Source organism: Neovison vison, chromosome 10 (assembly GCF_020171115.1).
Source record: "Neovison vison isolate M4711 chromosome 10, ASM_NN_V1, whole genome shotgun sequence".
Taxonomy (NCBI): Eukaryota; Metazoa; Chordata; class Mammalia; order Carnivora; family Mustelidae; genus Neogale; species Neogale vison.
Genome location: NC_058100.1, coordinates 283,805 through 299,402, shown reverse-complemented (window position 1 = coordinate 299,402; position 15,598 = coordinate 283,805). Strand labels below are relative to the sequence as shown.

General features: G+C 57.3%; 2 protein-coding genes across 5 annotated transcripts; both read left to right on the top strand.

Moving 5' to 3' along the window:
* Window positions 1-2,091: 2,091 nt before the first annotated feature.
* S100A14 (S100 calcium binding protein A14) lies at window positions 2,092-3,684 on the top strand. Of its 2 annotated transcripts, XM_044266167.1 has the most exons (4): window positions 2,092-2,157; window positions 2,565-2,673; window positions 3,110-3,256; window positions 3,478-3,684. In XM_044266167.1, the coding sequence occupies exons 2-4, from the start codon at window positions 2,644-2,646 to the stop codon at window positions 3,613-3,615; spliced, it is 315 nt and encodes a 104-aa protein (XP_044122102.1). In that variant the 5' UTR covers window positions 2,092-2,157; window positions 2,565-2,643; the 3' UTR covers window positions 3,616-3,684. The 2 variants fall into 2 exon arrangements, with proteins under 2 accessions (XP_044122102.1, XP_044122101.1); XM_044266166.1 differs by lacking the exon at window positions 2,092-2,157 and having other exon boundaries at window positions 2,534-2,673.
* A 1,576-nt stretch (window positions 3,685-5,260) lies between these two features.
* Window positions 5,261-10,408, top strand: S100A16 (S100 calcium binding protein A16). Of its 3 annotated transcripts, XM_044266360.1 has the most exons (4): window positions 5,261-5,401; window positions 7,219-7,385; window positions 9,598-9,781; window positions 10,073-10,408. In XM_044266360.1, exons 3-4 carry the CDS (start codon window positions 9,629-9,631, stop codon window positions 10,256-10,258), a joined length of 339 nt encoding a protein of 112 aa, XP_044122295.1. In that variant the 5' UTR covers window positions 5,261-5,401; window positions 7,219-7,385; window positions 9,598-9,628; the 3' UTR covers window positions 10,259-10,408. The 3 variants fall into 3 exon arrangements, with proteins under 3 accessions (XP_044122295.1, XP_044122294.1, XP_044122296.1); XM_044266359.1 differs by lacking the exon at window positions 7,219-7,385 and having other exon boundaries at window positions 5,262-5,401; XM_044266361.1 differs by lacking the exons at window positions 5,261-5,401; window positions 7,219-7,385 and adding an exon at window positions 8,788-8,877.
* Window positions 10,409-15,598: the final 5,190 nt, after the last annotated feature.

Sequence of the window (15,598 nt, the reverse complement as noted above, 5' to 3'; positions counted from 1 at the left end):
AAGGACCAAGAATGTTAGTTGTGTCTGAATTCTGCAGCGGCTCACACCAGGTCTTGCATGGGGTAGGTGCTCAGTAAGGAAACGGTGGATGAATGAGCCTGTGGAACAAGGGGACAATCTCTGGGGTGGGTGTGGTGAGTCCTGCCCTTCTGGGTGCCTCCTGGGGCATGGTCTCAGTCCCACTGTTCTTATTCCTGGCTTTGATCCTGGGTGTTAATGAGAACCTGGAGCTGTGCCGGGCTTGCGGTCCTCCAGGCACAGAACTGAACACTTCCCTGTGTTAGGTCCGTTAATTCTCACAGCCCTTGAAGGTACTACTATTTTTTTTCACATTTTTATTTCAATTCTAGTTAGTTAACATACAGTGTGGTCATGATCTCAGGAGCAGACCTCAGTGGTCCCTCACTTCCACACACCCCCCGGGGCTCACCACCACAGGTGCCATCCTCGGGCTTGTTCCTGTCTAGGCCCCACTTCGCTCCAGGGAGGCGCTATTTGTAAGTCCTGTGTTAGAGACGAGGAGACACGTTTCGGAGAGGCTGAGCGCACAAAGACAAGAATAGGTGGAACTGGGTTGATGTTCCATAGCCTCTGTGATGAACGGATCCTCTCTGGGTGGGAAACTGGGAACACTAGGCCCTCCCTCCTCCCTCCCTGCATAGCAGAGGAGAGGCGGAAGAAGGTTCTGGTATGAAGACTGGCCTGGGCTATGGCGCCCCTCTCCCCATCCGCCTTGGCTTAAGGGGCGGACGGTTTGCGTTGCCCGCCAGCGGAGCGAGCCGAAGCAGGGCAGCCCAGTGGGTAAAGCCTTCCGGCAGCTGTCACTGCCGGTGTCTCGTGTCCGTGACTCCAGAGGAACATTTAGGCTGAGACAACCTCTCTTCCACACACCAAACACATTAGAAAGGGCCCTAGATTGAGACCTTCCATCTAAGTGCCCTCAGACTGAGAGGCCCTGGAAGGACCCCAGGCTGGGACTTTTTGACGGGTCATTTGGCTGAAGATATTCCTGAGGGGAACTCACAGGGAGCTTCCTCACACCGAGAGACCTCAGGAGGGTCCCCCAGACTGACGCTTCTCCCAGGATCCAAGTTTGAAGCATTCTTGGGAGAAACCCTCAAATTGACCCCTCAGAGGGTCCCAGATTGAGACCATCAGAGAAACACAGGATGACAGGACACTCCTGGGGGGGTCTTCTCATGGAGATACTTCTAGAAGTATGGGGGAGCCCTAGAAGGAGAAAGGGGCTGGGAGGGGCTTGGGAGACAGGCTCCTGCCTTAAGAGTTCTGGCTTTGCGATCTGCCCCATCCTTGCCTTGACCACACTGACTCACCTGCCCCTTCTCCTTTCCCCCTCCCCATCAGGTGGGGGGTGGGGTGGGTGGGTGGGTGGTGTCATTCCAGGCTTCCTGGGTGTCATCCTGGGCACTGGATTGGGGGACAGTTTGGGAAGGCCTGGGGTTCTGAGGGAGGGAGCAGTAGGCAGCCCGACCTGTCTGGAGAGGTTGCTAAGGGGCCAGGTAGCCCATCTGGGTCTCATACAGGTGGCCTGGCTAAGGGGAGCTGGATCAGGATCAGGACAACACTCCATCCCTGCCCCTCTCCCAGGCCGCCCTTCTGTGGCTGCAACCCCCCCCAGCTGTGGGGGCTGCAGGTATGAGGGGCACCACCCAGACCGGCCCTGGTGGCCACCACCCAGAGTGGCCCCTGGAGACTCTCAACTCCCATGTCCCTCATTCCCCTGGACCACCAGCCCTGCCTCTGTCAGCCTCTGAGTCTCCTTCTTTCCTGGTTATTGACCCCAAACCCCTCCACTTCCCTGTCCTACAATTCCTCGGGACTTTCCTCCCGGGCTTGAGCCCGCAGTGCTGCCAAGCCCCCACTCTTCCCTTTCCTTTCTCTGGCCTTTTCTCTGCCTGCGGGTCTGGGGCCAGGGGCCGTCCAGGCCCAGCCCCCCGGAGTTCCCTGGGCCGCAGGGTGGGCGGGGCTCTGGCCAGTGGGGGGTGGGGCCACACTGGTTCCCCGCCCAGCCCGCGGGAACAGCGGGGGCGGTTCGGGGACGAGGCCCCGCCCCCGCGTCCCGCCCTGCCCCCAGGTATAAGAGCTGAGCTCAGGTGCCCGGACGCCTAGCGTCTGTCCCAACGGCTCTCTCGCCAGGTAAGGATGCCAGGGCTTTTCGCGTAGACGGGCTGCCCTAACCCTGTCCAAAGGGCAGTGCTCGGCTCTCCTACCCTAGCCTGCCAGGACAAGGGCTGGGAGTCAGGTCCTACAGGCCGGGTGTGTGTGTGTGTGTGTGTGTGTGTGTCTGTCTGTCTGTCTGTGTGCGCGCAAAGCAGAGGTGAGGGGTGAGAAGAAGTGGGAGGCTTGGTCTAGGGGGAGGCCCAGAGCATTCCCTCTAAATGGGTGGTCCTGGGAACTGTGACCTTAGCTCCTGCCAGGATCCTGCGCAGGGACGGGGCCTTGAGTGGAGTTGGCTCCGACCTCCTGAGTGAGGCCGGAGGCGATACTTGAGGAAGAAATACTGAGCCCTGTCCTCCCCTCCCCTCTGTCTCCCTCCTCTCCAGGCAGATCATGAGCCATCGGCTTCCCCGGCGCCAGCCATAGGACGACACAGCTCTTGCCAGGACAAGCACACCGGGCACCATGGGACAGTGTCGGTCAGCCAGTGCTGAGGTGGGCCCGTGCGTGCCTGGCTTTTCTGTTCCCGTGCTGCATCTTCAGCCCTGAGAGTCTGCGTCCCCACTGACTTCTGCCCCTTGCCTTGGGCCCGCCTTTTATCCTAGACCTGGCCCAGAAGAGCCAGACTCTTAAGTGGTGTCCAGCACGTGCGATGCTGCGTCCACACAAGGAACCCTCCTGGGAAGAGGTGTCTGTGCCTCTCGCTAGGACCCATCCTGCGTGGGGGCCTCCGGTGACAGGGAGGGAGCCCTGCTGGGCTCAGGGCGGAGGCCAGAGGGGGTGGGGGCTAGATGCTGGGCTCTGGAGTGGGGGGCAGCTCCTGTGCCTTCCAGCTGCCTTCTGCCCCGCTGGCCTAGGGGGGGCTTGGGGAGGTAGGGTGTTGTTGGGGTGAGTGGAGCTTCCCTGATGTGGTGATGTCCCCCGCCTTCAGGATGAGCAGGAATTCAGCGACGTGGAGAGGGCCATCGAGACCCTTATCAAGAACTTCCACCAGTACTCTGTGGAGGGTGGGAAGGAGACGCTGACCCCCTCTGAACTTCAGGACCTGGTCACCCAGCAGCTGCCTCACCTCATGCCGGTACTGCCTGGGCTCCGGCCCAGGCACCCCGACTTGCCCCTTCCCTGGGAAGGTCCTCACGACCCCACCCACACTGCCACGGGGCCCCAGGCACTCCCACCCCTAGCCCCTCCCCTTGCCTGTACCAGGTAGGCCCCGGTTTGGCTTCCCGCCCCAGGGCAGGGTGAGGCCAGGAGAGGGAGGTTCTTCCTTGCTGAGCTGTGGTCTCTTCCCTCCCTTAGAGCAACGGTGGGCTGGAAGAGAAAATCGCCCACTTGGGCAGCTGTGACGACTCTAAACTCGAGTTTGGGAGTTTCTGGGAGCTGATTGGAGAAGCCGCCAGGAGTGTGAAGCTGGAAAGCCCTGTCCGGGGCAGCTGAGAACCTTTCCCTGGAATTCTTGGGGGGGATGTTGGGGCCTAGAAATAAAAGTTCTCTCTACCACCAGTATGTGATTCCCCGGTCTGCACCTGCTTCACCCCTGCAGGGCTCGAGTCCTTGGTGACCCTTCCCAGGGCTCTCCAACATTGCCAGCCTGGGAGTCCCCGCCAGAGGGAGGCTGGGGGGTGGGGGTGGGGCAGGGACGGCAGTGGTGGGAGCTGGAGGGAGAAGGATCGAGTAAGGGCCAGGCACTGTGGTTGGGGGGAAGGGCAGAGGGGAGGTGGGCTACTGGAAATGATTTGAAGAAGGGGCCTGGGAGTGGGGCAGGATATTTGGTGCTAAAAAGGGTCTCTGGGAACCTAGTCCTCCTAATCCCCACCCCAAATGGTAGTTGTGTCCAGGGCTCCACCTTCCCGCCTCCAGCTCTGGCCCAGCCTCCTCCCTGGCCTCTTTCCTTGGGTGAGGCCTCTGTCCTTGGGCGAGGGTCGTCGGGGAAGAGAGCAGGGGAGGGAGAGGACCAGCTGGGTGCTTGGGCATTTAAAGAATGATGGTGGTTTTGTATCATTTGATTAATAAAAAATGGAAAAAAAGTGAAAGATGTTGTCTTGACTGGACACCCACCCTCCACCTGGGACCGTAGGCGGTTTGGGGTGGCAGAGTCCTGGGTGGCAATGGGACGCGTGGGGCTGTGGTGGTTGCAGTGGGAGTGAGGGGGACTTGCTTTTCCCATGGATTCGGCTTCAGGATGGTTACCAGGCCCCAAAGTTGGGGACTAGGTTGTCTCTGAAGGATAGGCTTCTCTTCGCCAGGGGGCTGGTCCCCTGACAGGAGAGGGGGCCACAAGTGCTCACCAGGGAAGCGGTTAGGAACCCAGGTGTGCTGGAGCCTGGCTGACTGGCAGCAAGAGAAAGGCGGGGCTGAGAAACAGGCCAAGCAGCCCGAACTCCCCCAGCTCTGCCGTCTATTATCTTTGGAGCTCGGGGCATGCTCCTAGAGCACAGTTTCCTCATCTATAAAATGGGGTCTGCTTGTGGCTCACAAATCTGTTGGGAGGATAATGGACACGTCACATAAAGTCTTGAGCGGAGAGCCTGACGCAGAGCAGGTGCCCAGAGCTGAGGTCTCTCCTGGCCAATTCCCTTGTGTGTTCTGGGGAAGGGGTGGCAGGGTGTTCCCACGAGAGTCTCCTGCTGCCCATGGCAGGTCCTGGGAATGAGTGTCAGCTCCTGGAGGTCGCAACTGGAGTCGGAAGACCAGGGGCTCCAGGGCCGCTTCTGACTGGGGCCACAGAAATCAGGCATTGCTCCTGAAACCCTAACAGCAAGGAAGTTTCTGGGGCTGGCCAGACTGGCCTGGAAAGCAGCCTGAACTTGTCTGTTGGGGGACCCTGACACTGGGCTCCCAGTGACCCCTGTGATCTGGGCAGGTGACGGCCCTTCCCTTCCTTCCTCCACCGACTAGATTCTTTCCGCTCCAGCGCTGCAGGGTGGGGAGGGTGCGCTTGTGCGGGGTGCCGGCTTCCACCGCTCCCTTCGGGGTGGGGTGGGGGGGTGCTAAAAAAGGTGTGTATCCCTTTAACAAGGGCCCAACCCCAGGGCTAAGTCAAGAGGGAGCTCAGTGACTACCTCCCCACCGAGCCAGCTCAGCCGGGCTGGAGGGAGTGGGGCAGTTTCTGGGAGCGTGGCGGGGAGGAGTCCTGGCCGGCTGAGCGGGGGGAGAGCCGCTTGGCAGTGCCAGAGCCCAGGCCCCAGAGCCCTGCGGGAGAGGAGGCAGTCCGAGGAGGCAGGTGAGCACCCCCAGCCCGTCCTGGGAGGCCTGGGGCTGCTGGAGAGGCCGGGCAAACGTTTGGGGCCAGGGGAAGGGGCAGTGAAGGGAGCCTGGGGAGGGGGCCCTGCCGGGCACTGGCTGGATGATTCGGTTAATGGTTAATTTTCCCACCGGCTGGTGTGGTAATGGAGACTTCTGGTGGGGCTGGGGGCCGGAGAGGCCTTCAGAGGAGTGGATGGGGTGGGGATACCCCCTCCACAACCCGGAGGCTGACGGGGCTCTTCTCCAGGGCCCGGGCCTCAAGGCAGAGTGCTCCCGAGCTTTGTCACAGCGGCTCCGACCCTCCCTCGACCGAAAAAGGACAAATGCGGATTGGTGGGGGTTGGGAGGTGGTCCGACCTGGACACAGGCCTCACCAGGCCCTGGGAGCTGTGTCCTGGGAGAGGTGATGGGGTCCCGGAGGCACCAGGAAGGCCCCAGGAAGGCCCCAGCGAGAGCCAGCGAGCCTGGGAGAGGAGGCAGGCACTGAGGTGGCTTGTTTCCATCTCAGGACCCAGGCAGGTCTGGCCGACTGGCCGTCTGAAGGGTTGGGCCCCGCTGGGCAGCTGGGGGTGAGGGCAGGGGTGCTCGGAGATGAGGTGGGGTGGGGGAGTGGGGGGGGCAGTGGCTCAGCCTTCCTCTGTCCTCTGTCCTTGGAGAGACCAGGGGTGGAGGGCGTGAGTGTCCATGCCGTAGTCCAGCCCCAGTCGTCTGGAAAATGCTCCAGAGGAACAGGCTTCTTCCGAGACCTGGATGGCTGGTGATGGGGCCTCTGTGTGTGGCCGTGTGACTCAGGTGCAGGGTCCCATGAGGGTGGAGACGGGGAGGCAGGGGCACTTCTGCCAGACATTGGCCTCCGGAAGCTGGAAAGGAGTGCGAAGAGGAGCACGGAGCGGAGATGTTGAATTGGAAACAGCCTTGTAAATAGAGGGACAAGTCACCAGCCCTTTCGGATCACACCTTCCCTATGTGCTGAAGGCCCTTGGGGCAGACGAATGAATGAAGAAGGAAATAATTGAGAAATGAGTGAACAACTTTGAGGATGGAAGGGACACGGGAAAGGCCAAATTCAGGCTTGAGAGTGGGCCAAGCTCTAGAGAGGGACAGTGGCCAGGAGGCATGGAACTTCAGGGACATCTCCCAGTACCTAGAGACCCTTCGAGACTTAAGAAGAGCTTGTGTGGTGGGAAAAGAGGCTGGATGGTGTGTGGCGGACGGCAGGGGCCTGGGGGTGGCTAGGAGGCACTTGGAGGGCTGAGACCTAGAACTTGGGGGTAGGAGGCAGGACTGCTGTGGCCCAGACCCAGGGTCAAGGGTCAGAGCACCCACAGGCTTTGGGAGAAGTCAGGAGGCTAGGCGGAGGTGAGCAGGCCTGAGGGTGGGGCCTTTCGGTTGCTTAAGGATGAATCAAACAAGGACGGGCCGAGGAGAACGTGGGCAGAGGGCTGGGGGCTCTGGGTGTGAGGGCCCTTTGGAGGACAAGTGGTCCTCTCGTTCCTGATTTCGGGGAAGGCTCTAATGTACATGTCCACCCCCCCCACCCCGCCCTGCTCTTAGGCCAGGACCTACCTCCTGCCAAGGCTTCCTAGGACGGCCTGATGGGACAGCCTAACCATCCAGCCTCATTCCGCCGTGGCTGGTGGCTAAAGAGGGCAGGTGGGAGGAGCAGGTACCTGTGCGTGGGTGGGTGGCAGAGCTTGTCTCCTGGCCCCCAGGGGAAGGAGGGAGGGAGAGAGGGAGAGAGTAAGGGCCCCCCCCACACACCCCCACTATCCCACTCTGATCTCCTTCCTTCAGAAAAAGCTTCGGAGAAGCACTTACCCAGACGGTTATCTCCAGCCTTCCCATTTGACTAGAAGATGGGGGGTGGCCCACTGGGGACCGAAACCCAGGACTCTTGAGGCCAGCGGCTGACTGTCCCGAGTGCTCAGCTCTGTCTGGCCTGCGGGGCTGCCGGACGTCAGGTAGGGGCTGGGACGTGGTATCGAGGGCAGGAGGAGTCAGAGAAATAAGACCCTAAGAAAGTGGGGAGGAGGGTGGGTGGGCCAGGGGGAGAGGGCAGAGGCGTAGCGCCCCTACACCTGATTTCCATCTCTCCCCTCTCCCTGACTAGTTCCCACAGGGCTCCTCACTTAGGGAGCAAAGTCTGGAATGGTTAGGGTTTGGGGTTTTCTGAGCTGTCTTTCTACTCCCAAAGCTTGGCTGGGAGTAGGCTTGGCACAGTCCTTGGTGTGGTGGGTACAGCTTGTGGGACCCCAGGAATGCTGGCCGTGGGCCTGGCCACTCCCAACTCAAGGGCAGTGGGCAGCACTGTGTGGATCAAAACTTCTCTCCCTCCTCATTTGTGAGTGTCAGGGTGTTAGCCTGAAAGTTTTACATTAGACCTCACAGTCACACACCTTTTTTTGTTTTTTTAAAAAAATACTTTATTTATTTATTAGAGAGGGCAGGGGCACACAAGCGGGGCGGGGTGTGCAGAGGGAGAGGGAGAAGCAGGCTCCCCGCTGAGCAGAGAGCCCGATGGGGGACTCGCTCCCAGGACCCTGAGATCATGACCTGAGCCGAAGGCAGATGCTTAGCGGACGGAGCCCCCCAGACGTCCCCAGTCACACTTAATAAGCAAAGAGCGTGGGGCGAGGGTGTGGTTTCCTGTAGCTCCAGCTCCGTCCTCCTCTTCAGACCAGAGTGGGCAGCTGGACGAGGCAGGGACAGAAGGCAGGGGTCCTGGTCAGAGATGCTCCTCTGTCTCTGCCCCCGCTTCCTTCCTCCGTTAGGGCCTCGTCCCTCGTCACATCCTCCCTTCATAAAGAGCTACGTGAGGGCAATGTTTTAGAAGGGTGGTCAGGGGCTGTGGATACCTGGAGCAGGGCTGGAAGGAGGTGCAGTATTTCTAGAACATGCACCTCAAGCAAGCCGTTGGGCCAGACGGTGCCGGTGAGGGAGACACAGAGATTAAGAGCAGCGTGCTTATGTACCTAGGGTTTTTTAAAAATGGTCCTAAAGTCTATGAGTCACGCCCTTTGGTTCAGAAAAGAAACGGCTGTGCCTATGAAACTCTGTCCTTGCCTCAGGGATGCCTGGTATCTGGGGAGACTGGACCCCAGAAGAGCCCGTGGCCCCGGCCAGTGCGGGCCCTGAGAGTCTGGGAGCGGGGGCGGGGCAGGGTGCACAGGGCTGGGCCGGGGCCAGTGCCAGGGTGAGGCTGGGCCAAGCAGACCGCTCTCCCAAGTGGGGCCCTGCGAGGCTCAGGACGGGATAGTGGCTGTGTCTACTTTCCCTTGCCAGAACCCCGTGGGCAGGGTGGCTGTGGCTCATTCCTGGGCTTGGGGGTGGGAAGGGAAGCTCTGGGCTGGGGCTTACTTTGGGGAGCTCTGGGCCGGGGCGGCAGCGACTCACAGAATAGAGCCGCCTGTTCCCCTCATATCCTGTTATGCAGAGGCCGTATCCGCTTGGACAGTAAGTGCCTTTTGTCCTGGGGTGAAGGCCACAGCTCTGTCTCCAGCTGGGGCGGACTGGCCTGGCTCCTAGTAGTTTGGGGTGGGTGCGAGGGAGGGCGGCGAGGGAGGGCGGCCCAGCAGGGCGTGGCTGGGGGTCTGCAGAAGGTCTGACTTAGTGGGGGGCGGGGAACATCGTCCTTTCCCGGAGAGGGGCTACCTTCCCTGGGCTCCCCCGGTGCCTGTCCTGCCGCCTGGCTGAGGACACTGGACAGGGCGTAAGTCCCGGCCCCTTGCTCTGTGGCCTGGGCCTGGGTCTCTGCCAGTCCTGCCCCTGGGGACACATTGGCTTCTGGTCTCCCAGCCCCTCTGGCTCATCCTAGCAGTTTCTAGCTGTGCCTGCTCACAGGGCAGGGGTCCTGGGCGGGGCAGCTGTGCGGAGGGCACGGGGATGGGCACTTACCCTAACCCTCTATGCAGGGAGCTCTGACAGGCCCAGGGCCTGGGGCTGGGGCAGGGCTGGGGAGCCTGCCAGGGGAACCTGCTGGGGCGGTTGGGCTGGGGAGCGGCTGGATTACAGCAACCACAAGGTCCAGGCCCACCCTAGTGCCCCCCCCTTTCCCCGCCTCATCCCTCCTGCCCAGGACCTGCCAGCCTGGGGACCCAGGGGGAGGATGAGGGCAGGGCTCGGAGGGGGTCTGGACTATGGGGTCTCCTCACCTGCCCTGTTCATGGCGCCCAGGCCCCCCCCCACCGAGCCGTGAGGCTGCGAGATGGCGGACGGTTACACGGAGCTGGAGAAGGCGGTTGTGGTCCTGGTGGAAAACTTCTACAAATACGTGTCGAAACACAGCCTGGTCAAGAACAAGATCAGCAAGGGCAGCTTCCGGAAGATGCTTCAGAAAGAGCTCAACCACATGCTGACGGTGAGGCCCCCACCCAACCTGCCCCCCCCCCCGGCCCCCCAAGCCCTCATCCTCATGTGGTTCCCTTCCTCCCTGTGGCTTCCGTCTTTTCAGAGTGACCCCCCCAAACCGGGGTCTCCCCCGCACTTCCAGAGCCCTGTCCTCTCAGGGTACGCAGGCCTGACCCGGGGTTGGGGTGGGCTCCGTTTGCCTCCTCCCAGGGCAGCTGGTGCTCAGGCCCGAGCCCCAGGAGTCCTGCCTGGGGCTCTGTGGGGCCGCTGCCCAGCCCTGCTGACCCCCCTAACTCTCCAGGACACGGGAAACCGAAAGGCCGCTGACAAGCTCATCCAGAGCCTGGACGCCAACCACGATGGACGCATCAGCTTCGACGAGTACTGGACCTTGATAGGCGGCATCACCGGCCCCATTGCCGGCCTCATCCGCCAGCAGGACCGGCAGAGCCTCATCCGCCAGCAGGACCAGCAGAACAGCAGCTAGAGGATGTCTCCCACCACCCCTCCGTCCGGGGCACGGTCCCTGGTGCCCTTCCCAGGTCCTCGCAGCCTCTTCCACCCACCCAGGCTCCTATCCTTGCTTCTCCCCCCAGACCTTCTGCTGGCGTCTCAGTCTGGGGGGGACTCCCTCGGGGTCTTCGTGGTGTCTAGGTCTGGGAGGGACTCCCTCGGGTCTTCGTTCCTGGAGCCAGCAGGCTCTGAGGCCCCCTCTGAATTTTCAGTGTTTGGGGATCCCACGAGTTTCCTTGCCTGCTTAGCCCCGAACACCCCCCCCCCCATGGCTGCTGTTCTGCCTGATTTTAGGTCTCTCCTGATCTCTGGAGGTCAGCTTGCTGCTGGAGGTCTTCCTGCTCCTGGCAGCAGCAGCTGCAGACCTCTCCCCTTTCAACACTTTTGGTGGGTGGAGAAGATTCCCCGGGACTCCCCTCTGGCTGCCTTGGGGGCTGAGCAGGGCTGCTCCCTCCCCCAGCTGAAACGAAGGCGGCGGGGAGGCTAGGTTTGGAGTCTGTACCCCTCCCCCAGTCCCCTTGTGATGCTCATTAAAGCCTTTCCACTCCCTGGAACCTCATTCCTTGGTGGTCTTTGCCCTGGGGCCTGAGGCAAGGGGGAATCTCACCTGAGGGCCTGTATGACTGGGGCCCTGTGGTGCGCTGTTAGCCGGGGGGCCAGCAGCAACCCCTGCTGGCTCCATAAGGGACCGAGAGCCATGGGTCACCATCCCTGGGCCCTTGGAGCCCCCACGAAGACTCCTGTTCTACTTCCGGGCACACAGTGTGTCCCATTAGGCCTCTTTCCGGTCCCATGAGAGCAGCCCCAACCCTCCACCTGGCTCCCTGGCCCTCAGAGTCTTCAGGCACCCAGCGTGGTTTGTGGGATGGGAAAGGGGGTGAAGAAGAGGGCTGCGGGAGCCGACCAGCCAGGGGGGGACACTGTTGGCTTTTCTCTGCTCCTGCCTTGAGGGAGCCTCTGCTGTGGAGAGGGAACGCAGCCCTTCTGGAAGGCAGCAGGGAGGCAGGAGACTCAGGGGGCAGGCTCGGTCAGGGGTTTTCAACCTGGGATGGTGTAGGTGTACCATCCTCCAGCTCTAAGATCTTCTGCTCAGGACAGGCCTGTAGTCACGATGGCGAGTGGTCTCCTTCCTCAACCCCCTCCCCAGGGACCCTTCCCCAGCTACTGTTGCCTGTCCTGAGGGTGCTGCCCTCGGTGGGGAAGAACTTTTTCACATGTCTTGGGTGGGGGGGGGTCTCTCTCTCTATCTAATTGTGATAAAAAACATATAACATAATTTTACCCTCAGTTATTTTTTTCTTTCAAGATTTTATTTATTTGAGAGAGAGAGAATGAGCAGGGTTGGGGTAGAGGGAGAGGAAGGGGGAGAAGCAGGCTCCCCGCTGAGTGGGGAGCCCGACGCAGGTCTCCATCCCAGCACCCGGGATCGTGACCTGAGCCAAAGGCAGTCACCCAACCGACTGAGCTGCCAGGTGCCCTTCCCTCAACAACTTCTCGGTGTACAGTGTTAAGTACAGGCACTTTGCCGTACCCCAGATCTCGAAAACGTTTTCATCTTACATGACGGAGACCCTGTACCCACCGAACAGCAGATCCCTCGGCCCCTGGCAACCAGCTCTCCACTGGGTGTTCCTATGAGTGTGATGACTCGAGACACCTCAGATAAGTGGAATCACGCCGCATTTGCCTGAGGGTTGGCTTATCTCACGTAGCAGAGGGACCTCTGGGTTCATCCGAGTTGTAGCGTACACCAGTCCCTTCTCTTTAAGGCTGATTCGGGTCCGTTCTGTGTATCCACATTTCCTTCATCATCACCCGACGGCGGACATGTAACTTCTTCTACTTCTTGGGGCACGAACAGCCCTTCAAGATTCTATTTTCGACGCTTCTGAGAAACACCCAGAAGCGGGATTGCTGGTAGGTCTATTTTACATAGTTGAGGAACGGCACCAGTCTGCCTCCCCGCCCACAGCGCTCGAGGGCCCTGACTTCGCACATTCTCGCCAGCACTTGCCGTGTTCTGATTTTCCGACGGTGGCTGTCCTAACGGGTGTGAGGTGATGTCCAGTGGTTTTGACTTGCGTTTCCCTGTGGACTGTTTGCATATCTGCTTTGGATAAAGGTCTACTCGGTGTCCATGTATTCTTTTTATTTATTTTTTTTTTTTTGAGTAGGTGTCATGCTGGGTGTGGAGCCCAACATGGGGCTTGAACTCACAATCTGAGATCATGCCCCGGGCCAAGGTGAAGAGTCAGACAGACCCTTAACCAGCTGAGCCATTCAGGCACTGTTACTTGCTCATTTATAAACTGTGTGATTTGTGTCTTGTTGTAGCTGTTAATATTGAATTGTAGCAGTTCTTTATGTATTATTTTTAAAAATATTTTATTTTTTAAATGTTATTGCTTAAATTTTAAAACTTTTTTTTTTTTTTCAGATTTTATTACGTATTTGACAGAGAGAGAGGGAAAATGAGCCAGGGAACTGGGAGAGGGAGAAGCAGGCTCCCCGCTGAGCAGAGAGCCCGATGTGGGGCTCGATCCCAGGACCCTGGGATCATGACCTGAGCCGAAGGCAGACGCTCAACAACTAAGCCACCCAGGAGCCCAACACAACTGATTTTTGAGTTGATTCTGTGCCTGCAACTTTGCTGAATGTATTAGTTCCTTGCCTTGTCGCCTGAAAGCAGAAATAACTTTACTTCTTTCTTTCCCATTTGGATGTCTTTTATTTCTTTTCATTGCCTATTTGTGGTGGCTAGGACTTTCAGCCACCTTTGTTGAAGGGAGTGGTAAGAGGAGGTGTGCTTGCTCTGTTCCTCATCTTAGAGAAGAAGCTCTCTTTTTCACTGTTGAGTATGATGGTACTGGTGGGTTTTCATATGTGGCTTTACGATGTTGAGGTATGGTCCTTCTTTTCCTAGTTTGTTGAGTGTATCATGACAGGGTATTGAATTTTGTCAAATGTTTTTTCTACATCAGTCGTGATGAGCGTGTGTTTTTTCTCTTTTATTCTGTTAACGTGGTGTGTTATGTCTATTGCTTTAATAAAAATATTTTATTTATTTATTTGACACAGAGAGCACACAAGCAGGGGGAACCATAGGCAGAGGGAGAGGGAGAAGCAGGCTCCCCACTGAGCAAGGGAGCTCAATGGGGGGCTTGATCCCAGGACCCTGAAATCATGACCCAAGCCGAAGGCAGACGCCAAACAGACTGAGCCCCCTGGGCGCCCCTTGTTTATTTTTCTTTCATGTTTTCTTTTTATTAAAATTTGATTTTTTTTTTTTAGAGCACTTCTATATTCAGCAAAATTAAACCCACGTGTGCACAGTTTTCTGCATTCGTGACATCCTGGACCAGAGCTGTGCCTTTGTTCCAGCTGATAAACCTCCACTGATCTGTCACAGCCATGAAAGTCCGAGTTTGCATCAGGTTCACTGCTGGTGGTGTACCATCGCTGGGTTTGGACAAATGTGGAAGGACATGTATCTATCAGTATAATATGAGGCAGAATATTTTCACTTCCCTACAAATCCTCTTCTGTTTTTTTTTTTTTTAAGATTTAATTAATTTATTTAATGGACAGAGATCACAAATAAGCAGAGAAGCAGGCAGAGAGAGAGAGAGGAGGAAGCAGGCTCCCCTCGGAGCAGAGAGCCCGATATGGGGCTCGATCCCAGGACCCTGAGATCATGACCTGAGCTGAGGGCAGAGGCTTTAACCCACTGAGCCACCCAGGAGCCCCATCTCTTCCATCTTTTTTACTGTAGATGTTTTCTGCTATAATCTTTCCTTTTGGCACTGATTTTGCTGCATCCCATGTTTTGGCATGCGGTGCTTTCATTTTTACTTTATTATTGTTATTATTACTAAAGTAGGCTCCATGCCCAGTGTGGAGCTCAGTGCCTGACTTGGACTCATGACCCTGAGATCAAGACCCAAGCCAAGACCAAGAGTCAAACACTTCACCAACTGAGCCACCCAGGTGGCCCTTCATTTTTTATTTTTATTAAAAATTTTGTTTTTGGGGCGCCTGGGTGGCTCAGTGGGTTAAAGCCTCTGCCTTCGGCTCAGGTCATGATCCCGGGGTGCTGGGATCGAGCCCCCGCATCTGGCACTCTGCTCAGCAGGGAGTCTGCTTCCCCTCTCTGTCTCAGCCTGCCTCTCTACCTACTTGTGACCTCTATCTGTCAAATAAATAAATAAAATCTTAAAAAAAAAATTTTTTTTTAAAGTAATCCATATGCCCAACATGGGGCTTGAACTCACCATTCCAAGATCAAGAGTTGCATGTTCTACTGACTGAGCCTGCCAGACATCCCTGTGTTTTTATTTTATTTGTCTTGAGATATTTTCTAACTTCCCTTGTGATTTCTTCTTTGGTCTCCCGGTGGTTCAATTTCTACATATATTTGAATTTTCTAGATTTCCTATTGCTATTGATTTCTAGTCTCACTCCACGGTGATTAGAAAAACATTTGGTTGGATTCCAATCTTCTTAATTTTGTTGACTTGTTTTGTGCCCTAAATGTGATTTGTCCTGAAGAATGTTCTATGTGTACTTGAGAAGAATGTGTACTCAGTGGCTGTTGTGTGGAGTAGTCTGTGTGTGTGTCTGGTGGGTCCCTAGGGGTATGGTGTTGTCGCAGTGTCTGTGTCCTTACGGATCTTCTGTGTGTGGAGGGAAATGGATGGTATCAAACCATTGTGAGGTTTAGGTTTCACTGAACACATGCTTAAAACGGTCTTAATGGGGGAGCCTGGGAGGCTCAGTCTGTTGAGCATCGGGCCTGGGTCATGATGTTGGGGTTGTGGGATCGACCTTCCAAGTCAGGCTCCATATTCAGCATTTCCCTCTCCCTCTGTCCCTCCCCCTGCTTGCTGATCTCTCACTCCCCCATCCCCAAAGTGCTGTCTCTCTCTCTCTCTCCCCACTTCTCTCTCTCAAATAAATAAACCTTAAAAAGAAAAAACAGTCTTAATGGTTTCATTTAAAAATGTTACAACGTTGGTTCACCTGGGTGGCTCAGTCAGTGAAGCCTCTGCCTTTAGCTTGGGTCATGATCTCAGGGTCTTGGGATCTAGTGCCCTGTTGGACTCCCTGCTCAGCAGGGAGCCTGGTTCTCCCTCTGCCTGCTGCTCCCCCTGCTTGTGCTCTCTTTTTCTCTCTTTCTGAGAAATAAATAAATAAAATCTTAAAAAGAAAAAATGTTTAAGAAACCACAATCTAGGGGCGCCTGGGTGGCTCAGTGGGTTAAAGCCTCTGCCTTCGGCTCAGGTCATGATCCCAGGGTTCTGGGATTGAGCCCCGC

What these genes read in the sequence shown, in the direction of transcription:
- S100A14 (XM_044266167.1), top strand. Translation starts at nt 2,644, where the DNA reads ATGGGACAGTGTCGGTCAGCCAGTGCTGAG. An exon ending in GTCGGTCAGCCAGTGCTGAG is followed by an intron (nt 2,674 to 3,109) that starts GTGGGCCCGTGC and finishes CCCCGCCTTCAG; the next exon opens with GATGAGCAGGAATTCAGCGA. An exon ending in AGCTGCCTCACCTCATGCCG is followed by an intron (nt 3,257 to 3,477) that starts GTACTGCCTGGG and finishes TCCCTCCCTTAG; the next exon opens with AGCAACGGTGGGCTGGAAGA.
- S100A16 (XM_044266360.1), top strand. Translation starts at nt 9,629, where the DNA reads ATGGCGGACGGTTACACGGAGCTGGAGAAGGCGGTTGTGGTCCTGGTG. An exon ending in AGCTCAACCACATGCTGACG is followed by an intron (nt 9,782 to 10,072) that starts GTGAGGCCCCCA and finishes CTAACTCTCCAG; the next exon opens with GACACGGGAAACCGAAAGGC.